The following is a 26,417-nucleotide window of genomic DNA, read 5'->3' as shown; positions in this document are numbered from 1 at the left end:
TTGTTTTGTGGTGACCATATGGTCTATATGTAATGTCCTTAGTATATAGCAGTCTATATTAAGTTGATGGTCACTTAAGTTCAAACTCATTCTAACTTTTTTTTTTTAAGTAGGCTTCAAAGATAAAATTTAAAAAATTAAATAAATAAATAAATAAATAAATAAATAAATAAATAAATAAAAATGGGCTTCACACCATGGAGCCCTATGAGGGGCTTGAACTCACAAACCTGAGATCAAGACCTGAACTGAGATCAAGAGCCAAACATCCAATCGAATGAGCCACCCAGACACACCCCCAAACCCATTCTAAAAGAAGTCTTTTTTGCTCTCCTCCACATCTTATGTATATGTTATCATATTTTACATCATTTTATTTTGTGGGTCCCCTTAACTAATTTTTTAGATATAAATGATTTTACTACTTTCATCTTGTAACCTTAATACTAGCTTCATAAGTGATTGCTTTACTACCTTTTCTGTATGTTAGCTTTTACTCATGAAATTATTTCCTTTCATAATTTTCTTCTAATTATGGCCTGTTCTTTCCACTTAGAGAATTCCATTTAACATTTCTTGTAAGGTTGGTTTAGTGGTAATTCCTTTAACTTTTGTTTGTCTGGGAAACTCTTCTTCTCTCTTTTGATTCTTAATTCTACCTTGCAAGGTAGAGTCTTCTTGGTTGTAGGTTTTTTTCTTTCAGCATTTTAAATATATAATGCCTGCAAAATTTCAGCTGAAAAATCAGCTTTAGTCTTATAAGGTTTCCCTCATAAATAAGTAGTTGCTTCTCTCGTTTCTTCTAAAATTCTCTCCTTATCTTTAATCTTTCACATTTTCATTGTTATGTGTCATGGTGTGGAAATCCTTGGGTTCATCTTACTTGAAACTCTCTGTGCTTCCTGAACCTTGATGTCTGTTTACTTCCCCAGGCTAAGGAAGCTTTCAAGTATTATTTCTTCAAATATTTTTTTGCTCCTTTCTCTCTTCTTTTTTCTGGGACCCCTATAATGTGAATATTTGTTTGTGTGATATTATCCAAGAGATCCCTTAACCTATCCTTGTTTTTTAAAACCCTTGCCCTCTTCATTCAGAGGGCATCTTGGTAGAACAGCTGAAGCTGATGTGGACATGGCTGGGACAGTCCTAAGCTCTCTGTGCTGAAGGTATACTGAGGTTTGTACCTGTGTTACCTAGGCAAGATGGCTGGAGCTGTTTCAGTATGTGTTCCAGTATGCACCATGCCAGGGATTTTTCTAGTATGTGCCATGCTGGGACTGCCTTGGTAGGATGGCTGTGGTTGGTATGGGCTAGGAGCCTGGGGCCCACTGAGGCAGTAGACCAGCTAGGATGCCCAAACCCTGCTCCTGTCCATGCTGTCATGGTGGAGGGAAAATGGTAATCATGGAACTCCTTAGTCCCTCTGATCCAGAGTGAGTTTCAGCTGCTCCCCTGCCATTTGGCAGAGTTCTAGGGCTGAATCCTTTATATTCTAGTTTCTCTCTCTCTCTCTCTCTCTCTTTCTCTACAAAGGTAGGCTATGTTTATTTAGAGTCACAAGTAGTTGACTGACTCAGTCTGACTCAAACCACGAGGAAACCATCCTGTTTCACTCCATTCTGGTCCTAGGGTGGCCAAGCCTGGCAGGAGTACTACTTAGGGCCCATTTGAAGGTTTACAAGTTTCTGAGGACAATCTGTGACCGTGTGAGAGTGGTCAGGTAGGTCACCATCAACAGGTCATTGATGTTGCTATTGAGCATGGTCTCAAAGTTATCGGGAATTATCCTGGGTACTTAGTTAACCAGACTCATCAAGAAGTGGCCCACAGTATTGTCAGCTGATACCTTTCCAGACAGCACATCCTCTGCATACTGCAACACTGTGCTCAGGGCATCCTATATGCAAGCTGATGTCCCTCCTACTTGCTGAAAGTCGCTTGAGAGTCTGATCACCTGGTTGGGGCTAAAACAGGACTCCATGATCAGCTCAACTCAATGTGTTTAGTCATAATGTGCATATTTCACTAATAGAGGTATGAACATCACCCCCTTGGTCTTCCCAGGGACACCATTAAAGTGCTGAAATAGGCCTTGATGCTCACACGGCCAATCTCGAAGCTCATGTCCACGATGAGGTGAATGGGGTTGGGGGCTTCCCCGTGTAGTACTCATGGATCAGCATAGAGTCCTCTGTAATGTCATGGCCTGAAGCATCCCAGGCTAGGATGAGCTCATTTGGGCTTTCTTATATGATTCATACATGTTCTTAGTGAATTCCGAAAGTCCTCTATACTTTTTTGAAGCCCAGCGATTAATTTTACGACTATTATTCTAAATTCTTGTTCCGTTATATTGCTTAAATCATTTTTTGATCAATTCGTTAGCTGTCGCTACTTCCTGGAGTTTCTTTTGAGGAGAATTCTTCCATTTCATCATTTTGGATAGTCCCTGGAATGGTGCGGAACTGCAGGGCTCTTCCCCTGTGCTGTCTGGAGTAACTTGTGTTTGCGGGCGGGGCCGCAGTCAGACCCAATGTCTGTCTCCAGCCCACCGCTGGGGCCACAGTCAGACTGGTATGTACCTTATCTTCCCCTGTCCCAGGGGCAGGATTCACTGTGGAGTGGTGTGGCCCCTGTCTGGGCTACTTGCACACTGCCAGGCTTGTGGTGCTGCTTTGATGGGATCTGGCATATTAGCTGGGGTGGATCCACAAAGTGCACAGGGGTGGGAGGGGCAGGCTTAGCTTGCTTTGCCCTTGGTGGTCCCCAGCAGGAGGGGTCCTGCAGCACTGGGAGGGAGGCAGGTAGACCTGTTGGAAGGATGGATCCACAGAAGCACAGTGTTGGGTGTTTGCGTGGTGCAATCAAGTTCGTGAGGGGAACTGGTTCCCTTTGGGACTTCGGCTGGGGGATGGGAGAGGGAGATGGCGCTGGCCAGAGCCTTTGTTTCCCCACCGAGCTGAGTTCTGTCCTCCAGGGCTCAACACCTCTCCCTCCCAGTGTCCTCTCGCCCTCCCGCTCTCCGAGCAGAGCTGTTGACTTTTAACATTCCAGATGTTAAGTCCTGCTGGCTGTCAGAACTCACGCAGTCCGGCCCCTCCGCTTTTGCAAGTCAGACTCAGGGGCTCTGCTTTGCCAGAGGGGCTGCCCCTCCACCACCCCAGCTCCCTCCCGCCAGTCTGTGTAGCTCACACTGCCTCTCCACCCTTCCTACCCTCTTCTGTGGGCCTCTACGCTTGGCTCCAGAGAGTCCGTTCTGCTAGTCTTCTGGCGGTTTTCTGGGTTATTTAGGCAGAGGTGGGTGGCATCTAAGTGATCAGCAGGACAGGGTGAACCCAGCGTCCTCCTATGCCACCATCTTCTCGAGAGCCCCCTTGAGATGCCGATTTCAAGTCTACATTGTTACCTGTGCTGACTGGCTATAAATTGGAGGTTCCCACAACCGCCTCCTTAGGTTTCATTAATTTGGTAGAGTAGCTCACATAACTCAGGAATAACAACTTACTTACTAGTTTAAGGATTTATTACAAAGTATATGAATGAGCAACCAAATGAAGAGATACATACAGTGAGGTCCAGAATAGTCCCAAATGTAGGACTTTCTGTCCCTATGGCGTTTAGGGTGTGTCACCATCCCAGAATGTGGATGCATGCTGGTCTATGAGCCTGGAAGCTGTCCAAACTGGCAGTTCAGGGATGTTTTTGGAGGTTCATTGCGTAGGCATGGCTGATTAAATTACTGGCCATTGGTGACTGGATTTAATAATCTCCAGGTACCACCTCACCTCACCTCATTGCAGGTCAGGGGTGGGGCTGAGTGTTCCAACCCTTTAATCATATGGTTGGTTTCCCTGGCAACCAGCTTCCAAACCTAGTTACTTAGAGGCTTTCCAAAAGTCATTTAATTAACATAAACTCAAGTATGGTAGAAGGCCTTATTATGAATAACATGACACCCATTTCACTTTTTGGCTCTGAAGAAATTTCTGGAATTGAGGACCAAAGGTCAAATATTATTACAAAAGATGCTCCTGTTGCTTTTATTGCTTAGGAAATTCCAAAGGTTTTAGGAGCTGGAAGCCAGGGGCTAGTAGATGAAGCCCAAAATATATATTTACTGTAAGTCACAATATCACACTGTTGATATTTTTTATGTTGCTATAAAAGCATCCACTATACAAATGACAATGCAAATCTGAAACATTTCCTGATAGCTGTAGAACAGCTGATCCCACATTCTCATGGGGCCCCTGACCTATTTAAGGAAGGTTAGGGTGGAGAAAGTTCAACTTTGGGCTTTTAGGTATGGCTAACTTTTTTTTTTTTTTGAACCAGAATGCCTAGATTTGAAACACATCTCTGCTATTTTCTAGCTGTGTGTCCTTGGATTGCTTAACTTCTCCACCTAAGTTTTTTAAATCTATGAAATAGGGATAAAAATAGTACTTAACCTCTTTGGGAGTATTAAATGAATTAATACATTTAACATACTACTAGGATAATGAACCCTACTCTTTACATTTTTTTAAATGTTTACTCATTTTTGAGAGACAGAACAGTGTGTGAGCGGGGGAGGGGCAGAGAGAGAGACACACACACAGTCTGAAGCAGGTTCCAGGCTCTGAGTTGTCAGCACAGAGCCTGAGGTGGGGCTTCAACTCACTGACCAGGAGATCATGACCTGAGCCGAAGTCAGATCCTCAACCGTCTGAGCCACCCAGGCACCACCCAGGCTCCCGCCCTCCCCCCCCCCCCCCCCCCCCCCCCCGCTCCCGGTTACTTTTTGCAGGTAAAAGTCTTGATATCTTTGTATGTACTTTTGGAAGGCATCCAGTTAATTTGCTTCTGACTAAATTTCATTACATTCAGTGACATCTTTAAAAGTGGCTGCTCCCTTTTGCAGGAGTTACTAACTGTATTTATGAACTCAGAGGAGAAAATACTTACATTGTAATGCATTCCAATTCAGAATAATGGAAAATATACAGCAAGAGCCTTGGTCTTTGCCAAAGCCCCACGGAAAGCATTTTGAGTTCTTTCTGTTTAAGTATTCAATATAAGAGCATTTGCCCTGTCTAACCCCAATTGAGGCTCTGTTCAAATGCAGGCACAGTTATACTTTAGAGCTCTTTCTCACCAACAGTCTTCCTTTCTTATTAATTTCAATAAATATTCACTGACCCAAAACTCTGCTAAACCCATGGGGGAACACAGAAGTTTTTAAAACTGGGGTCTTGTTCTCTAGTGTAAGTTAAGTGAAATAATATGCAAATTCTTATTTCTGGTATTTGAAGTAGCGCTTGGGGCTGGAGAGGTCATGGCAGTCAGCCTGTTAACCTTGTTAGTTGTCAATCCCGAAACAGAAAGACAGACCTCTCTTTTTTCTTTTTAATGTTTGTTTATTTTTGAGAGAGAGAGAGAGAGAGCGAGCGAGAGCACATGCAGAAGCAGGGGAGGGGCTGAGAGAGAGGAAGACACAGAATCTGAAGCAGGATCCAGGCTGTCAGCACAGAGCCCGACACAGGGCTTGAACTCATGAGCCATGAAATCATGACCTGATCCAAAGTCAGACACTTAACCAATTGAGCCACCCAGGCGCCCCAGGACAGATCTCTTGGAGAAGTCTTCCTTAAAGCAAGGTTACACAGCTGTAGGTATGTTTGAAATCTATGGCATCCCACTGAAATCACTTTTCAAATGCACTTTGTGTTTATGTTTGGACAGTCTGCAATTATTAAAACATCTGAAATTGATTTGAATGCTGGTATGGCTTAACAAACACTTATCTTTCTCATATTTTCCTAAGGATTTATGTCCCCTGGACCAAGTTGTATATTATAAGAGAAATGTGCCATAAAATAAATAAAACAATTATCACTTACTAGATAATTCACATATTGACCTTATGTTTGTTTTGAGCTTTGGGCCTTAGTTCTTAGGAGCTTTTTATATGTCAGAAAATTAGCCTTTTGTTTGATCTCAGTTGTAAATTTTTTTCACATTTGTCATTAATTTTCTGACTGTGCTTACGGTAATTTTTATGAGGTTGAAATATTTTTAAGTATTAAAATTTATTTACATTTCTTTTGGACTTCTGATTTGTCTTTCCATACTTAGCGAGGACTGCTGCAGTCCAAGATTATAAGGAAAATTTCCCATAATTTCTTCTAATACTTATGGTTTAATATTTTATATATATAAATATATTATATATATACTTTAATGTTTATTTATTTTGAGAGATAGAAAGCACGATTCGGGGAGGGGCAGAGAGAGAGGAAGAGAGAGACTCCCAAGTAGGTTCTGTGCTAATCAATCTGGGGCTTGATCTCATGAACTGTGAGCTGAAATCAAGAGTTGGACACTTAACTGGCTCAGTTACCCAGGCGTCCCTAATATTTTATATTTAAATCTGATACATTTAGGATCTGTACTGCTCTAAGGTATGATGTATGGCTCAAACTTTTTTCCTAAACGACTACTTAGCTCAATAACCTATGATGAGTAAACCATTTTTCTGCCCACTGACTTAAAATACAACTCCTAACCAAGACTAGGACTATCTAGAATTGTTTTATTTTGGGAATAATCCATGAAAAAATAAGAAATCTCCTTTTCTATGTGTGTTACAAAAAATCTAGATTCACTCTTGCTCTGATTAAGCATTCGTGTGGTAGCCCTATGATAAAAGTAACATTTTCCTCCATTTACAGAGTAGGAAACTCACTGAACCAGAGAGAGACCGAAAACTTGCTCAAAATCATAGCACTAGTAAGTGACTGAATCCAAGCTATTAATCACTATGATACAGGCCAACTTAAAGACATATCAAACGATGCTGTGTTCATTGCAGTTATTCATGGCTTCTGTAAAGTGGGGATAACAAACTTACCTGTGTGCATGGATTGCTCTGGAGATTAATCATTCAGGCCACGTTCATACCAAGCACTCAGTGCTAGCTATTTATATTCATTTAATGATTTAGGGCTTCTGTAGCTCAGAACCCTATATTTCTATACCACCAAACAGTGAGACCTAAATCTAGGTGTGAATCTCAAACTAACAGCCATCTTCTCTGAGTCTCCTCTGCATCTGCAAAATGGGCTCGGTGGCCATACTTACTCATAAATATTATTTTAAAGATTAAATGAGATAAAATATGGAAATGGCCCCACCCAACACTCTCCTGCATGTTCTGCCTTGCAAGCCTACAGACTTTCTATGTTGCTGATCATCTTCCTCAGATAATCAAAGCAGGAAAACCCTTCATTCAGTCTTGAATGGGCAGCTAAGAATTGCAAACAGTTCAACCTTAGACTTAGTCAATAAGAAAATCTTACCTACATCTGTCTACTGTACCCCATAGTCATATTGTCTGGCAGGAAACTGGGCTGAGTGGGTACTGGCCTCAAAACAGACCCCAGAGACCAATACTCTAATTGGCATGGATTTCCCTCCCCTGAGGAGGGAAATATGCCTCTTCCTTCTGCCATGGGCTGCTTCTCTTCCAAGATACTACTGCTTTCCCCTTCTGGTCTCTGGAGCCAAATGAACAGGCTGGTGAGGCCAGTTTATACTCTAAATGACACCTCAACTTTCCTCTTTTACCAGCAGCCTTGGGTCTCCCTTCCTGCCTCTTTCCATAAAGGTCAGCTCCAATTTCTGCCTGACAGTTTGGACTCCAGGTGATGCTGGCCTCCCGTTCCCCATTAAACTGGAGAATCCCTAGGTTTCTCTGCAAATTCCTGGTTTCTGCTGGTTCACTGCATCTTGTACAGAGACCTTACAGCACTTGACAAATTAAGTCCAATGCCAACAAGCACCAAGGCAAGTTTCACTTCCTTTTACCAACACTCAAAGGGCAAATGACTTGTCTCAGAACCAATATTGAATACAGGGGCCCAGACATGATTATGGTCTAACATTTATCAAGCATAAGCTCCTGAACTAAATCTTTATATTCCCTCTTTTACTGAATTCTCACAGTAACTGTGTGAGGGATGTGGGTGTGGCTGGGCAGGTGGCAGGTGGCAGGTGAAGGCCTCAGTGGCCCATGCTCATCACAGACACAGGATACTTTCCAATAGCCTTGGGAGGGCACTGTGCTGGGGAAGAGTGGCTGGGAATCCACTTGGATGAACTAGACATTGTTAGGAAGATAACATGGGGAGAGAGGTTCACAGAGCAAGATCAGGGTTTAGGAGCATCAAGTATAAATTTACTCTTGTCTTTCTGTCCACCTGGGGTTGTCTGGTTTAAAATCTATCTTGATGAAGGACTGTTTGTTTTGTCTGGGTGGCTCATTTTTGTCTGTCCAGCTGGAGATCTCTCTGGCTCACAGAGTGTCTACTTGCCTAGTTGGAGATCTGTCTGGCTGCAATCCTTCTGGCTGAGGGTCTGCGGTTGTGTCTAGCCAGGGGTCTTCCTGAGGATCTTGTGAAGTTGAGATTCAGTCTGTCTGGAGTTCATTTATCCAGCTATCTACTTGGAGGTTTATCAGCCGATCTGGCTACACACTGATCTGTCAGTCTGGGGTCAGTCCATCTGTCTGTGAGGCTAGATGTCTGTCTCACTAGCCATAGATTTGTGCCAAACTGGTGCATCTGGCATCCAGTTCAATGGCTGGGGGTCTGTCTGGCTAGGGGTCTGTGTGAACAGCTCAGAATCAGCCTGGTTTGGGGTCTTTCTGTCTGACTAGGATCTGTCTAAATAGGGTCTGACTTGTTGGGGATCCATTCATCTCTCCAGATGGGGGTCCATCTGTTCCTCTGGTTTGGGTTCTATCTGTCCAGCTTGGCTTGGGGGTCCGTTTATCTCTGACTGGGCATAGTGTCTCACTGTCTGGCTGGGGTCATCTGTCATGTGTCTAATTAGAAGTTCATCCATCCAATGGGGCCCTATCGGCTAGCAGGGATCTAACCTATTCAAAGGACCCGCTGATTTGCAACGTACACCCAGCTGGTAGATGGTCTGGACAGTGGGCCATCTGTCTAGCTTAGGATGCTTATCTACCTGAGGGTCCGTCTACTTTTCTGGCCTGTTGACTGCTTGGGGATCTACCTGGCAGTCTTCCCAGATGGTGGTGCATCAATCTGTCTGCTAAATTGTGGGCTTTGTGGAATTGATGAGTTGGTGGGGACTAACCACCTGTCTAGAAGTCCACCTATCTGCCTGGTTGGAAGGCTGTCTGGCTGGTTGGGGTGTCTGTGCAATCAAGGGTCTATCTGGCTGGCTAGGAGTCCATCTGGCTACTTGGGAGTCTGTTTGACTAGGTCTGTCAGTCTGCCCACTTGGTGGTGGGTCTGTCTAGCTGAGAGGATGTCTGTGTGTCTGTTCAGTTAAGGATTTGCTTATGTCTGTCTGGGAGTCTGTCCACCTAGAGGTCCATCTGACTGGTATCTGGCTAGCTGCTTATCTGGGAGAGGGGTCTTTTTGATGGTTTCTCTTGCTGGGTGTGATCGGTCAAGGTGTTAGTTTATTAATCTGACTGGAGGTCCATCCATCCGGCTGTGGACTGTCCTCTGAAATCTGACTGTCTAGGTGTATGGTTATGTATTTGTCCTGATTGGGGGCCCATCTGACTGTGTAACCCATCTGGGGATTTTTTACCTGTCTGAAATCAGTCTGCTTGGTTATTATGCCTGGCGTGGATCCGTCCAAATGGTGGGGGGCAGGGAGGAGCAGCCAGCAGTCCTTTTTAGGGCCCACCCATTTCTCTGTGTCCAGCTGAATGTCTGAGCGAGGGAGACTCAGATACTGAGATGAACTAGCCCATTATGTGGTGATGGGGGCAGTTTCCAGAAGCCCATCTGTCCATCTTCTCTTTCACACCTGGGGGAACTTGCCTAGTACCCTGGGGTTGGGCCCATCCTGATGTTTATTATTGAATCTGTTCAGTGTGGTCTCACTAGCCATTATCTTCCAGCTACCTCCCCCAGCCTCAGGCCCTGAATGCTATAATCACTGGGGCAAAGCCCCATATTTCCACCCTGAGAAACTTTTATTTTGATCCAGGACCATCATTCCCATTCCCAACACTTCACACAGCAGAGAATGGCCGTCAGCAGTCCAGGTGCCCATGTGGGGCAACAGGCAGGCAGGGGTGCAGCACTCACACCTGGGTCCACTCAGCAGGGGGGTCCCGGGGCCCTTTAGGCCTTCCAATGCGCAGGTTGAAGCCTGGAAGAAGGGCACCGTGGGTTTCGTGGAGACGCTGAGGTGTGGACATGTGTGGAAGGTCATCCTCAAGCCTTCAGGCCCTTGTGATTTACTGCAGCCACATCCACAGGACTCGGAGAGTGGGAGCCCCATGCCACTATCGCTAAACCCCCAACACCTAGTTTTCAGTCCAAGCTGCGGTATCCCAGCAACCCAGGCTTTGACTTACCTAGCCCACCGGTCTGAGCTCCATCCACCACGTCCTCGTAGGCGTCAGGCCCAGCGGGGCTTTGGTCAGCCAGAACTGTGGGCAGAAAACCACCCCCCACCCCCACGGATCGATTCAGGCAGCCCCGTGGAGCTCGGGAACCCACCCCGGGGCAGAGCCTCATCCTCCAAGCTCCCAGGGGTTGGGGGTGGGGGCCTGGGGGCCGGCGCGGTAGGGGCGGGGCCAAAGGCCACCTCCGTCCGGACAAGCTGGTGTCGCCAGAGAAACGGACCCAGACTTAGGGCCACGGCTAGGCCTGGGGCACTTCCGGCCGAGCCGGGGCGGGCAACAGTCCCAGAAGCGCGGCCGGAGAGGCACCGACGTCAGCCTTGGCCGTGACCAGGCCGGCCTTAGGGGCGGGGGTCTTCGAGGCCGCGGGGCCCTCCACACCGGCCACACGCCGTCTGGCGCAGGAGCTGGCGGGCGCCGGCCCTCCCAGCCCACACCCCGGCGGCCCGGACTCACCGCGCCCGGGCGGCGCCCCCTGCGCCTCCTCTGCGCGCGCCTGAGGCCGCCGGGCGCGCGGCAGCACCTGGCTGTAGAGCGGCGCCTCCTCCGCGCCGCGCCCCGGCGCCCCCGCCTCGGCCCCCGGGGGCGCCCTGCGCTTCTGCACCACCGCGTACGTGTCCGTGTCGGCCATAGCGGGAGCCGGGGACCCGGGCGCCGAGATGCTCCTGCGGGCGGGGCGGACGGGGAGGAAGTGAAGACGCCGAGCCCGAGGAAGGAGGGGGTGGGGAGCGCTCGCGGCGCGCAAACCGCCCGCTTCCTTCCCTCCCGAGGCTGCTGGCGGGTCGGGAGAGGGGGAGCGGGCGGGTTTCCGAGGCGAGAGGGAGGGGCCTCTGGGTGAGGGGCGTCTCGCTGTGCGTCCGGAGGGCCCCGCTAGTTTGGTGGATGGAGGGAAGGGGCCAGCCTGGCGGGTGGAGGGCGCAGCGTATTGGTACTGCGGGGTGGTACTGTCGTGCAAATGTTTGAATAAAGGAATGAGGAAGTGGCATGTAAAGGGGAGGGAGGGACGGCCTCAAGATGGAGAGCTAGTCTTAAAGAGGAGGGGTGACATCTCTGCTGCAAAGGAAGGTTGGGTCTGTGCCCCCAGCACCTGACACGACGCCTGACAAGTGGGCTGCATCAAGAAATATTTGCTAAGTTAATGACCGGGGAAGCAAGGAAACGGCTAACATTGAGGCGAGCCTTAGAAGCAGAGGCAATGAGATCTCTGGGATCAAAGTGTCGTCTTGGGGCAGGTTCCCAGAGTGCAGGCAAAGAGCGAGCCAGTGAATGTTTGGTAAATTGAACAGCAAGGAAGGGGCCGGTGTTGAAAGGGCGAGGAAAGGGTTACCTTGGGCATGAGAAATTGGAAAGGGAAGAATGAGGAGATAGGGCTGGGTGCCTGAGGACCTCACCAGGCTAATGGCGTGTGGTGGGAAGGATCCGGAAGGAAAGGGCGTCATCATAGAGTGGGGTACAATTCTGGGGAAGGACAGGAGGGGAAGGCTGCGAGGCGTGGAGGAAAGTTGCCAGACCCCTGATGGAAGTCACCATGGACTCTGGGGGGTAAGCTGAGGCGGAGTCTGATAAGGTCACAAGGAGGAGAACAAAGGTAGATATCATAGTCAGTCCCTGATCCCAGAGGGAGTCCAGGGGCTAGATGCTGCAGTGATGGTGTCCACAGACCTCTGCTCTGGTCCTAGTCTCTGAGGGTGTTTGATGGTGGACAGGAAGACAGTAGGCAGGAGGCCTTGGTACCTCCTTGAAGTTCTGGTAAAGGGGGCTGGAGGTGTGGAGTGCTGAGAAGAACATCTGAACCACCAGGTTCCTATTCCTGTACTCCTCCTCATGGGGGAAGAGGAATCATCAAAAAGGGAAGACAAGAGGAAGAGGCATGTGTCCTTGAATTGAGGAGACTAAGGCTCTCACCTTTGTCTGCACAGCTACAGGCCACTGCTTTCTCATCTCCAGGACCACGCTGAAGAGGCTGCAGTTAGGTGGGATCATGTGGAGAGAAAGAGGACACATGAGCAGGACCTGGTGGCCATGGGGCCTGCACTGCACCCAAGCAAACATGCCCTATTCATACCTGGGTCAAGAGCACCTGTTTAATCCACAGTGCACCGGACACCTGTTCACCCACAACCTGCACTGACAAGCAAGAATAAGAGTAAGCTGGGTCAGGACCTGCCCACAACCCCTCTTGTATGAGGCATTTGGGGTTTTCAGTGAGGGCCCTAACTGGGAATCCCCTGCAGCACATTTTGATTCTCAGAATCCCCCAATTACAATTTAAAAGAAAACACTTTTTAATTGTTTACATTTGTTGAGCATCAACTATGTGCTTACTCCCCAGCAGGCAGTCGGTGCCCAATAAATGCTAAATTTCAGTTGATGTGGTGTGAGCAGTGTAGCCTCAGGTTTCTCAAGAGGCACTCAGTGCTGATGCATAGGGGCACTTGTACCTTAATGTTTATAGCAGCACTTTCAGCAATAACCAAATTATGGAAAGAACCTAAATGTCCATCACCTGACAAATGGATAAAGAAGTTGTGGTTTATATATACAATGAAATCCTACTTGGTAATGAGAAAGAATGAAATATGGCCTTTTGTAGCAACATGGATGGAACTGGAGAGTGTTATGCTCTCTGTGAAATAAGTCATACAGAGAAAGACAGATACCATATGTTTTCACTCTTATGTGGATCCTGAGAAACTTAACAGAAGACCATGGGGGAGGGGAAGGGGGGGGAAGTTAGAGAGGGAGGGAGCCAAACCATAAGAGACTCTTAAAAACTGAGAATAAACTGAGGGTTGATGGCGGGTGGGAGGGAGGGGAAAGTGGGTGATGGGCATTGGGGGGGCATCTGTTGGGATGAGCACTGGGTGTTGTATGGAAACCAATTTGACAATAAATGTATTAAAAAAAAAAAAAGAGGCACTCAATCTGCAAGACTGGCTCCAAGTTCTGCACTGGCCTCCCTGCCTCCCTCCCCCACTCCCAGTCAGGTGACTCCCAGTCACCTCTGTCTCACCACACTCCCATAAAACCCATTTCTTAAACCTGCAGTGGACACAGACGGGCCTGGGGCCATATCCCTGGAGGTGATGGGCTTCCTCCGCCATGGTGAGCACATGTTCAGGATTGCTAGTGACTTCTCTGTCTGGCCAGGACATATATTACAGCTGGTACACAGATCGGTATTCCTGAAACACAGGAAAAGAGGGACAAATAATTAAAAAAAAACATTTATGAGTACCTACTACATGTCAGGCTCAATTCTAAACATCTTTCATTTAAATCCAACAGATAATAACTGAGAAGATAAGTACTATTGCTAATGCCCATTTTACAGATGAGAAAATGGAGACAGAAAACAGCTCTCCCCATATGGGAGCCTCCTCCTCCCTTTTCAGTACCTTCTGAAAGGTGACCTAAGAGTATGATGTCTGTGTTCAGCCATGTCTCCCTTGTCTGAGGATGTGGGGCAGGTGGGAAGAGAAGGGAGAACAAAGACTACAGGTGCCAAAAGACATTTACAGAACACAAAGCATTTCTGATTAAAAATCAAAGTCAAACAACATTGTTTTTAAAACACATTCAGCTCAAACATCCCCCATGGCTTTCCTGAAGGAAACATTTGATGGAGGAGGGAAAGAGGAAATATGATTAAACACCCCAGCAAGCTCATTTATAGTGAAAAAAAGAGATTTCTTTTGTTCTACAAGAGTTTTATTGCACTTCTCATGTACCAACTGTATGTATGACTTGAGGTGACAGATTTTCCTGACTTTTGAAATGTTAAGGGGAATAAGGATTTTAAGAACTTAACAAGGCACATTTGTATAACAGAGATAATCATGATCATAGTTAAAATGCAAAATGAATGCATGTATTGAGTTATGACTATTTGCATACTAATAAGTGTGAGGGGGCTGTGGGAAAACTGTTCATCCTTTCAGGCTCAGCCCAAAAGCCTTCCATCCTGAGAATCTTCTGTGAAACCTCCCTAACATTCAAGACTCCATAAAACACTGTTCCCACCTCTGCTCCAGCTTACCAGCACGATGCAGAATAGTCCAATCTGTAGTGGTTCCTGTTCTTGGTCCCAGTAATGCTCACACTTTTTTTTCAAAAAGGTAAGGGAGAAAGGGCAAGGAATAAAGAGGGGCAGTCTGCTTTAGAGTTCTAGCTCAATACGTCCACACTCTCACAGGACACCTCAGGCATTGCTGCTGGAAGCACAGACAGCTGCAGCTATAGTGCAGGCCAGCTGGCAGAGCCTTGTCAGATTAAACACACACAGACATAGTGGTGACTTGAGCTTCTGACTATGCAGGAGGAAGACAGGCCAGAATATTCTCATACTGTAAGCAACTAAAAAAACTGGATATGTTTTTTATGAGCCGCTATTTTCAGACATTGGACCACAGGCATTGCAGGATTGTGATCACTGAACAAAGGGAAACACATGGGTTAAATCTTATGACTACTCCAGCTTACTCCCTAGAGGCAGTCACCAGGCTGCAGGACATGGGGAGTCCAGAGATCCCACCGAGTTGAGGAGCCAGAGATTACGGCTAAGGGAGGAGAAGGCAGCTAGAATTTGAAGGGCAGAGTCCTGGAAAGAACAGAGATATGCAAACAAAAGTAAACAAACAAACCTCCAGAAGTCTGCATATGGTCCCCTTGACTATTTTTAGCTGAGTAATAATCTGAGCAAATATGTCATGAAACTAGGCAAGAATAACTTCCCAAGAAAGGAGAATAACTAGGGACCTATAAGATGAACATTCCCTGCAATGTTCATAATGGGACAGAAATAATTTACATTCCTTCCAGCCTGAGTGGAGAGACCTGACTGACTATAAGGGCATTCAGTAGGGAATCAAAAAAGACCACACTTTAGGAGTAGAGTGAAATTAGTTCCAGAATAAAGGCCACTCTAGACCTGCCCTACAAAAGCTTAAAAACAAACCTTAAAATGATCAAACATCAAAAAGTAACTTAACTACCCTCCAGAAAAAGTCCAACACTCTTTAAAGGAAGACAATAAAATCCAACAGTGACCTGTGTAAAATTAAAAATGTCAAGCATCCAATAAAAATTGACTAGACACACTAGCAAACAACAAAATCCCTAACCAGGAGAAAAATCAGTGAAGACAAGATCCGGTAGGGATGAGGAAAGAATAGACCTTTAAACAATTTTTAAAAACATTTTAATTATACTTGAAGATGAAAAGGCAAACATGAACATGATGAAAGTGAAACAAAAGGTATAAAGAAGACCTAAATGGAACTTCTAGAGAGGAAAAATAAAATACATAAAATAAAAAATTCACTGTCTAATAGTAGATTAGACATAGAAGAAACAATTAAAAAAAGACCATGACGACATAGCAATAGAAACTATTTAAAGTGGAAAAAAGAAAAAAAATGACTGGGGATAAAATGAACATCAGATAACAAAAAGAAACAAAAGTCAGCCAAACTGGCAAGGAAGAAGTCAAGCCTTCACTATTTGCAGATGACATGATACTCCATGTAGAAAGCCTGAAAGCCTCCACCAAAAATATTGCCAGAACTTATTTCAGCAAAATCACAGGATATAAAATCAATGTACAGAAAACTATTGCATTTCTATACACCAATAATGAAGCAGCAGAAAAAGAAATCAAAGAACTGATTCCATTTATAATTGTGCCAAGACCCACAAGATACCTAGAAATAAGCCTAACCAAAGAGGTAAAAGATCTGTACTCTGAAAACTATACAAGTCTTATGAAAGAAATGAAAGAGGACACAAAGAACTGGAAAAACACTCCATGCTCACAGATTGGAACAACAAACATTGTTAAAATGTCTATACCCAAGGAAATCTACATATTTAATGCAATCCCTATCAAAATACCAACAGCATTTTTTCACAGAGCTAGAACAAACAATCCTAAAATTTGTATGGAGCCACACAAGATCCCAAATAGCCAAAGCAATACTGAAACAGAAATGCAAAGCTGGAGGCACCATGATTCTGGACTTCAAGCTATATTACAAAACTATAGTAATCAAGGCAATATGGTACTGGCACAAAACAGACACAGAGATCAATGGAACAGAATAGAAAACCCAAAAATGGGCCCATAACTATATGGTCAACTAATCTTCAACAAAGCAGGAAAGAATATCCAATGGAAAAATGACAGTCTCTTCAACAAATGGTGTTGGGAAAATGGGATGGCAACATGCAGAAGAATGAAACTGGACCCACAAAAATAAATTCAAAGTGGACGAAAGACCTAAATGTGAGACATGAAACCATCAAAACCATAGAGGAGAATACAGGCAGCAATTTCTTTGACCTCAGCGGGAGCAACTTCTTACCAGACAAATCACTGGAAGTAAGGGAAACTAAAGCAAAAATGGAGTATTAGTGTTTCATCAAGATAAAAAGCTTCTGCACAGCAAAGGAAACACTCAACAAAACTAAAAGGCAGCCTATGGAATGGGAGAAGTTATTTGCAAATGACATATCTGATAAAGGGTTAGTATCCAAAATCTACAAAGAACTTATCAAACTCAGCACCCAAAAAACAAATAATCCAGCTAAAAAATGGGCAGAGGGAATGAATAGACATTTTTCCAAAGAAGACATCCAGATGGCTAACAGACACATGAAAAGATGCTCAACATCACTCATCATCAAGGAAATACAAATCAAAACCACGATGAGATGCCACCTCACACCTGTCAGAATGGCTAAAACTAACAACATGGGAAACAACAGATGTTGGCGAGGATGTGGAGAAAGAGGAACCCTCTTGTACTGTTGGTAGGGACACAAACTGGTGAAGCCACTCTGGAGAACAGGATGGAGGTTCCTCAAAAAGTTAAAAATAGAACTACCCTATGACCCAGCAATTGCGCCAGTAGGTATTTACCCAAAGGATACAGAAATACATATTCAAGGGGGTACATGCACCCCGATATTTGTAGCAGCATTATCAACAGTAACCAAACTATGGAGAGAGCCCAAATGTCCATCGACTGATGAATGGATAAAGAAGATGGGGTATATGCATACAATGGAATATTATTTGGCCATCAAAAAGAATGAAATCTTGCCATTTGCAATGATATGGATGGAGCTACAGTGTATTATGCTAAGTGAAATAAGTCAGACAAAGACAAATATCTTATGATTTCACTCATGTGTGGAATTTAAGAAACAAAACAGATGAACATAGGGGAAGGGGGGAAAAAGAGAGAGGGAAGCAAACCATAAGAGATTCTTAACTATAGAAAACAAACTCAGGATTGATGGAGGGAGGTGGGTGGGGGGATGGGCTAAACGGGTGATGGGTATTAAGGAGGGTACTTGTTATGATGAGCACTGTGTGGTATATGTAAGTGATGAATCACTAAATTAACTCCTGAAACCAATATTACACTATATGTTAACTAACTAGAATTTAAATTAAAACTTAAAGAAAAGAAAATGTCTGTTTATGCCTTCTGTCCATTTTTTAATTGGATTATTTGTTTTTTGGCTGTTGACTTGCATCAGTTCTCTATATATTTTGGATACTAACTCTTTATTGGATATGCCATTTGCAAATATCTTCTCCCATTCAGTGTAGGTTGCCCTTTAGTTTTGTTGTTGTTTCCTTTGCTGTACAGAAGGTTTTAATTTTGCCACAGCAATCAGAAACAAAAGGAAATAAAAGGCACCCAAATTGGTAAGAAAGAAGTAAAACTTTCACTATTAGCAGATGACATGATACCCTATGATCCAGTAACCGCAGTACTTGGTATTTGAGAATATGAAAGAATATGAAAACATTAATTCAAAATGATATATGCACCCCTGTGTTTATTACAGAATTATTTACAATAGCTAAGTTATGGAAGCAGCCCAAGTGTCCATCAATAGATGAATAGATAAAGAAGATATTCAGCTATAGAAAAGAATGAAATTTTGCTATTTGCAACAACATGGATGGATCTAGAGGGTACAGTGCTAAGCGAAGTAAGTCAGAGAAAGACAAATACCATATGATTTCAGTCACATGTGGAACTTAAGAAACAAAACAAACGAACGAAGAAAAAAAAGAGAGAAACCATAAAACAGACTCAAATATAGAGAACAAACTGATGATTACCAGAGGGGAGGTGGGGAAGGGGGAATGGGTAAAACGGGTAAAAGGGATTAAGAGTATGCTTATCTTGATGACCACTGAGTAATGTATAGAATTTTTGAATCACTACGTTGTACACTGTAACTAACACTGTATGCTAACTACACTGGAGTTAAAATAAAAAATTAAAAAATTAAGTAAAAGATAATCTAAAGCAAAAATAATAGCAGTGTATGGTAGAGTATTTCATATTTAGAATTAAAATCTATGGCGACAATAACGTGAAGCATGGAATGGGAAAACTGAAATATGCTAAAGTTCTTATATTTTAAATGAAATGGTATAATATTATTTGCTGTGATAAATTAGACCTAACTTGTAAACTCCAAAGCCACCACTAAGTACATAATACAAAGAGGTATAGCTAATAAGTCAATAATGACTATGAAATGAATTCATAAAAATTCTCAGTCTGAAAGAAGACAGAGAAGAAGAATGAAGGGACAAAGAACAGATGGAACAAATAGAAAACAGAAAGATGGTAGGTTTAAATTCAACATTACTGATAATTATATTAACAACTAAATACTCCAATTAAAGGCAGAAATTGTCAGACTGAATACTAAAGTAAGTCCCTACAATATGCCACCTACATGACACTTTAAAAATAATGATGGGGGTGCCTGGGTGGCTCAGTCTATTAAGCATCTGACTCTTGATATTGGCTCAGGTCATGATCTCACGTTCAGTGAGATCAAGTCCACAGTGGGGCTCTGCGCTGAGAACTCAGGGCCTGCTTGGGATTCTCTTTCTCTCTCTTTCTGCCCCTCCCCCATACACACACACACACACACACACACACACACACACACACACACTCTCTCTCTCTCTCTCTCTCTCTCTCTCTCTCTCTCAAAATAAATAAACTCAAAAAAATAAAAATAAGGATGAACATAGATTTTTTAAAAAAGTAAAAGAATGGAAAAAGATATGCACACCTGAGTAATTTAAATGGCTGTATTAATATCAAAGTACACTTCAGAAAAAGGAATATTGCCAGAGATAAAAAGAGACCTTACATATTGGAAAAGGGATTGATTCATCAGGAAGACATAATCCTAACTGTATATGTACTCAATTACAGATTTTTAAAATAACTGAAGCAGAAACTGACAGAACTGAAAAGACAAACCAGATAATTTTAAAATTAGAAAATTTCAATATTATTTCAGCAAATAATAAGGCAAGTAGACCCCCTCCGAAAAGGCCATACAAAACATAGGACTTAAATAACATTATACTAATTGTCAATTATAGAATAGCTGGAGACTTCACTGCTCTCTCAGCAATTGATAGAACATTTAGAGAAAAGTAATCAGTTAAGATCTATAAAATACAATAAAGATACAAAAATATTAAAATGTCAACAAAGACACAGTAAATTTGACTGACTTGATATTTATAGAGCATTCCGCCCAACAAAAGCAGAACACACATTCTTTCTGAGTGCCAGAGTATTTACCAATGTAGACCATGTTCATAGCCGTAAAACAAGTTTCAGTACATTTAGCAAGATTGAAATCATATAAAGTTGTTCCTTGACCACAGTGGAATTAACTAAAAATAACAGGAAGATATATGGGAAAATCCTCAAATATTTGGAAACTAAGAACAACTGTGGTAAAATACCACGAGTCAAAGAAGAAACCACAAGGGAAATTAGAAAATATTTTGAACTAATTGGAGAAGACACAACTTATCATGTTTGTGAGATGTAGCTAAAGCTTAAAGAAAAGTGAATAACACTAAATGCTTGTACATAAAAAAAGAAAAATTTCAAATCAATGATGTAAGTTTAAGAAATTAGGAAAATAAGAGCAAGTTAAACCTAAATAACCTTTAGGAAGGAAAAATGAAGAAGAGAAGATATTCATGAAATCGGAAGTGAAAAAAAATAAAGAAAATGAGTAAAGCCCAAAGCTGCTGCTTTGAAAAAAAATTAATACAGCTGATAAACCTCTAGCCCAGAGATGGCTAACATTTCCTATGAAGGCCCAGATAATAAATAACTACTTCACACTTTGTGAGCCATTCAATCTACCCATCTTGAAACTACTGAAATCTGCCATTGTAGTATGAAAGCAGGTATACATGATATATAAACATATGAGTGTGGCTATATTCTAACACATTTTATTTACAAGAAAAAAAAGAAAAAGGCTGCAAGACAGACCTACTACAACAGCTAAAGTTTGCCCATCTTTACTCTAGCCAGACTGACTTAAGGAGTGACAGACGCCGACCACAAATTACCAAAGTCAGGAATGAAAAATGGACGTCACTACAGATTGTGCATACTCCATGATCAGCCATTCGCCTGGGGCAGTACTTACCCACCCCACAACCCTGTCCATGCAGGCCAGAATGCAGAATCATGTGCCTTCGATGCTGATATATGTTTACTGAGGAACTAATTTATGCTAACAGGCAAAATAGAGATCCCTGCCCTCCTGGACTTTCCTTCTTATCAGGAAGATGGAGAACAAACAATGTGTAGATTACCTTGTATGCTAGAAGTGGGAAGAACTGTGAGGCAAAAAGGAAAATAGGACAGGGAAGGAGAGTGGGAGTTCTGGGAGTTTTAAATGATGTAAGATCCAGGAAGGCCTCATGGAGGAAGTAGCCTTGAATGTTCCAGGCAGAGGGAACAGCCAAGGCACAGGCTCTGAGGCAGAGCCATCCCTGACACATCTGAGGAACAGCAAAGGCCAAACTGGCTAGAGCAGAGTGAAGGAAGGAGAGGCAAAAAGACATCAGAGCTGTACCAGGGAAGCCAGGGTATAGGACCTGATGGTCTATGGTGCAAATTTGGGGTGGGAAGCCCAGCAGTAGAGGGGTTGTGAACACTGCAGGGATAAGCACCATGAATAAGACGAAAGACAGTAACAAAAAAATTAAAGAGCAATAGTGGAGTCACTCCAAGAACTGGGCCTTTCAGTAGTAGCATTAGGGAGGTGCTAGCAAGATTTCTCTTGCCTTCTCCTTGCACAAGGAAATGCATTCTAGAGAGCTGAGAACACCTACCTGCCCATTCTCCATTTCTCGACATGCCTTCAGGATCATGGAGACACGAAAGATAAGGGGAGAGAGGAATGATTTGGGGACAGGAAAAACAAGGCCAAGGGAGGACTCAGAATGTTAGCTCCCCCCCCGCCCCCCCCCCCCCGCCCAAAGCTAACCTTGAACCCAAACTCCCAGACCAGGCGCCAGAAGTCTAGCAAGGTGTGAGGCAGGGGTCCCTGTGTGGTAATATAGGCCCGGCTTCCGTCTGCTCCCTGATAAAGGCTAAGTTCACCACCCAGATCCTGTTGTCACCCCCACCATGTCCACCCTGTCCCTGACTCCCAGCCTGACTTGGATGAAGTTGCCATTGATGTAGTGGCCGTGTCCCTCCTCCTGGAGCAGGGACAGGACCACTGGTGCCTGATCATCTGCCAGTGGGAGAGATGAGAAAAGGCACCAAGCCCCTGACAGCCTCCTGGATGAAAGCCAGCAGGGATGCTGCACACGCAGCAGGGGTCCACCTAGGTACACTCATGAGCTGCTCAGGAGAAAGGCAGCCACGGGGGTGCCTGGGTGATTCAGTTCATTATGCCTCCCGCTCTTGGTTTCAGCTCAGGTCATGTCTCAGAGTTGGTGAATTCCAGTGGAGCCTGGAGTGGGGCTCCCACAGGTGGCAGCATGGAGCCTGCTTGGGATTTTCTCTCTCTCCCTCTCTCTCTCTCTCTCTGCCCCTCCCCTGCTCACACTGTCTCTCTCAAAATAAATAAATAAATAAATAAATAAATAAATAAATAAATAAATAAATAAATAAATAAATAAATAAACAAACTTAAAAGAACAAAAGAAAGAAAGGCAGCCACTGCAAGGATTGGCAAGGACGGGGGAGGGAGTGCTCTGGGAGCAAACTGGGGTGGACTGGACTGTGCTGCGGTGAGGGGTGGGTGCAGAGCCCCATCTACTCCTGAAAGCCCCTGACTTACTTGGAAGCACATCTTTGTGGTGGTTTTTCCTCACATTCCCTGGCCGACTGCCAGCCTGGGTGGAGTGCACAGGCTCAGTCTTCCATGTGGCTAAGCAGGCCTGGATGTCCTGGTTGGGAGGCACAACAAGCAGACCAGGGGAGGGAGAAGGAAAAGAGGAACCAGATCAAAGTCCTGGGGCACAGAGTGGCTTGTAGGGACACAAAGCACGTGGCCTGTGAGAGGCGAATGCAGACTTTTCCGGAAAGCATGGTGCCCTGCTAATGGTAGTGACCACGCGCCTTCTCTGTGCCAATGGCATTGAGTCATCGCCAGGTCTTCCCCAAGTGGGTACTATTATTGATGTCCCCACCGCGTAGGTAAGAAAGCTGAGGCACCACCACATGGTTGAGTGACTTGGCAAAAGTCCCCCCCCCCCCCCAGGAAGTGGCACAGTGAGGGCGGTATTCAGACCTCTCTGCATCTACCCTATACACCCAATTGTATTGTATTGCAAACAATAACTGTAACGTAGTATGTATTTAACAAGCATGATATATGATACATATAACAATATACACTGTATATGAATTATAACGTATAACATTACTTATGTAACAAAATATTACAGATACCTTGTTACTGTTAGATTGTTATTAGTGGCGACTGTATTACTATCCTCCTCAGCTACTCATAATCAGACGATGATAAGTAACACCTACCAAATGCCTACGATGCTGCATTACCGTTCCCTACGCACGGCTTGCACCTCCCCCCTGTAACGTTGAGAGTGTTTATAACTAGTGACAAAGACGCCTACAAAGTGAGCGCTCAAGATGTGCTAGGCGCTCTTTTAACCTACACCAGTTCCTCACGCCACTCACGGCAAGGGCCGCATTTCACCCGAGAAACCAACGCCAGAGGGGCCACGTGAAGCACCCGAGGCCACAGCGTCTATCAGAGCGCGGCGACCACACCCGCCTCAGCGGGGCCTCTGCGCTCCTCTTCCCCCAACCGTTTCCTTCCCAGAGAGGCCCTGGTGATCAGCTTCCAGCTTGAGCCTGCGCCTGCCTTCCCTTGCTGCGCGGTCTTCTGTTGCTGCCCGGCAGTGGGACGAGGTCACGGGAGCCCGGAGTGTGCGCGGTTCCGGAGCGGGATGCGGTCATGGGAGGCAGGGGTGTGCGCGGTTCCGGAGCCGGACGAGGTCATGAGCCAGGGGTGTGCGCGGTTCCAGAGTCGGACGCCGTCACGGGAGGAAGGGGTGTGCGCGGTTCCGGAGCAGGACGAGGTCACGAGAATCAGGGGTGTGCGCGGCTCCGGAACGGGACCTGGTCATGAGAGCCAGGGCCGTACGCGGTTCTGGAGCAGGACGAGGTCATGGAAGCCACGGCTGTGCGCGGTTCCGGAGAAGCGCACCGTCTGGCGGCCCGCTCTCGCCAGCTCACGCTGAACTCGCCGGCAAGGGCCACCTCCTCCCGGCAGCCCGCCTCCAGCTGCTCCCGGACGCTCCGCTCCGCGCCACGTCCCAGCTGCGGCTCAGACGCCGCGGGCTAGCTACGTCGTGTCCGAGGACTGAGCCCCGAGCCAGTAGCCAGTATCCAGCATGCTGGAGGCGCGGCTGGCAGCGGAGGCCCCGCCTCCGACCATGCGACCCAATGGAATCGCGCGACAGCCAGCAGGGCGCGCCCCTCGGCCAAGGCGTCCGGAGCTCGCCCTGGTAGCGCCCGCAGGCTCTGGGACCCGAAGCAGCCAGCGCGGCGGGTCGCCTGCGGCTGTGCGGCGGGACTGAGTCCGGCGCCCGCGCCTCGCTTGGTCTGCGCGCGGGGCACGTCGGGTGACACCGCACAATCCCGCGGACGCTTCCTCTTGCTTGGAAGCCCGGGGCCAACCTTCCAAGTGCCCGCGTTCGGTAGATGGCCATTCGTTCTCGCCTGGCCTCCCCCGTCGGGTCTCCCTGAGACATAGACTGAGCTCCGAGCCGGAGTGGTGCTGCAGTTGTGAGTGGACACGGTCGCCGAGATCGAGCTGCCACTCTTGCCTCGAGGACCCTGGGTTGGGGGTGTTCTTCGCCCGTGCGCTCTGGCGGGGCCCGAGAGAGGTCGCAGGAGGTTGCGGGGGGAGGGGGGGGGGTGACACCTGTGCACCCGTGCTGTGAGAAAGACCTAATGGAAGTGGATGCTTCTGTATCTCCGTATTTCCTGAGATTCCGTTTTCTGGGTCAGGCTAAGAGGAGCTGGGGAAGCAAACAACCAGTCTTAATTCAAGGATCTCAACCCGCATAAACCTGCCGGGAAACAGAACTGACCACATAGAAGTGGGTTGGGGGTGGGGGGAGGGAGGGGAGATGTTCTCAACGCTTTCAAAGACCTTCTCCGTTTTGCTGCCCCCACACCCTCACCTTCAGAAAATAGGCAGGAAAAGGCCAAAGGACAACTTGGTGACCCAGTTCCCCGGGTCACCAAGGGGAGGCTGGAGAAAGCAGAGAGGGGCCTAGGGGTCCCGCCTGGGTAGATGGGTTAGCTCACCCTTCACCGAGGTCATGGAAGGAATTTCTGGGGATATCACTGGAGGGGGTATCTCAGGAGTCCAGTTTGAGGTCATCAAGCTCTCAAAGGGTAACGGATAGGGTGAGGTCTTTAAGTCATTGAGGGGTTGACAGGGTCATTGGTTCAAGTTGTGGATTTAATTCATTAGGGGATTATTAGAGTGTTGTTTATGTTAGGGATGGGCATACTTTTTTAAAGTGTTTTTGGTCTTTGGTCTTGCTGGCTCTGGTCTTGTTCTAGCTACCAACTCCACCATGGCAGTGTGAAAGCCATAGGCAACATGTAAAGGAATGAGTGTCTATGTGTCAATAAAACTATTTGTGGACACTGAACTTTTAATTTCATGTAGTTTTCATATGTCACAAAACATTCTTGTGTGTGTGTGTGTGTGTGTGTGTGTGTGTGTGTGTGTGTGTGTAGCCTCAAGCTGTGGTTTGCTAACCCAGGTTTAAGTGACAGAAGTCAAAGTGGATGATCAGTGGGGATGTTTCATTTATTGAGGGATTACTGTGGACTCAGTATTTATCAGTTTCATCTCTAAGACTTCAAAGATGGTCAGTAGTGATCACTGAGGATGGGCATTGATAGTGAATTAATTGGAAGTCAGTTGAGAGTTCCTTGGGTGTTCATGGGGCATTGTCAGTGGATGTTACTAGCAATCGTTGGAGGTCAGCGAGACACAGTGAAAGTCGCTGAGGGGCTGTTGGGATTGGGAGTGGTAGTTTAAGTAACTGAGAGGTCAAAAGAGGGAAGGTCACTGAGGGATCCTACTCAGGGCACAACAGTGAATGCCAGCGAAATCACTGAGATTTCCTGGACAGTTATTGGTTTTTGGAGACTCAGGGAAGTTGGACACAGAAGTATCAGGAACTTTGAGAATATATGGATGTTCAATGGAGGATTCATGGACACTCTTGAATCCCTGAGTACTCATGGATGCTAATGGTAGTTATTAGGGACTAGTGTACACCAGACTAAACGAGGAAGAGTCACTGTGGGATCATGAAGGGTCTTTTGTGGACCGTGGTGTTAGTGGATATCATTGGAGGTCAAAGGTCACTGAAAACTGGTGGTACCTGAGGAGTAGGTGCAACACTGAGGGGTCATTGGGCCATCCATATCATTTATGATGGTGACTGGGAGGCAGGGAGGCTGACCCAGAAGCTGGGTTCTGGCTAGCTGGAGATCTTCTGTCTGACTAGTGACTGAGGCTCTGTTTGTCCAGCCTGTGTGCGGGGGTGTATCTGTCTGTCTACCTGACTTGACAGTCGTCTGTCCATCCAGCTGGCTTGGTGGGG

At 45.7% G+C, this 26,417-nt stretch overlaps 1 protein-coding gene and 1 pseudogene across 1 annotated transcript; both read right to left on the bottom strand.

Annotated features, from left to right (window-relative positions):
* Window positions 1–1,675: 1,675 nt before the first annotated feature.
* On the bottom strand, window positions 1,676–8,862 carry LOC125173132 (eukaryotic translation initiation factor 3 subunit F-like; annotated as a pseudogene).
* A 1,119-nt stretch (window positions 8,863–9,981) lies between these two features.
* PTPN18 (protein tyrosine phosphatase non-receptor type 18) lies at window positions 9,982–24,494 on the bottom strand. The gene is given in 13 exon segments (XM_047871919.1): window positions 9,982–10,179; window positions 10,388–10,462; window positions 10,892–11,443; window positions 11,763–11,830; window positions 12,069–12,256; window positions 12,341–12,398; window positions 12,536–12,562; window positions 13,478–13,620; window positions 13,834–13,849; window positions 13,851–13,888; window positions 14,475–14,537; window positions 21,966–22,042; window positions 24,218–24,494. Coding segments are annotated over 13 exon segments (1,650 nt in total). The 3' UTR covers window positions 9,982–10,111.
* Window positions 24,495–26,417: the final 1,923 nt, after the last annotated feature.

The sequence above is a fragment of the Prionailurus viverrinus genome, chromosome A1 (assembly GCF_022837055.1).
Source record: "Prionailurus viverrinus isolate Anna chromosome A1, UM_Priviv_1.0, whole genome shotgun sequence".
NCBI classification, from domain to species: domain Eukaryota; kingdom Metazoa; phylum Chordata; class Mammalia; order Carnivora; family Felidae; genus Prionailurus; species Prionailurus viverrinus.
This window is presented reverse-complemented; position numbering and strand designations above follow the sequence as displayed.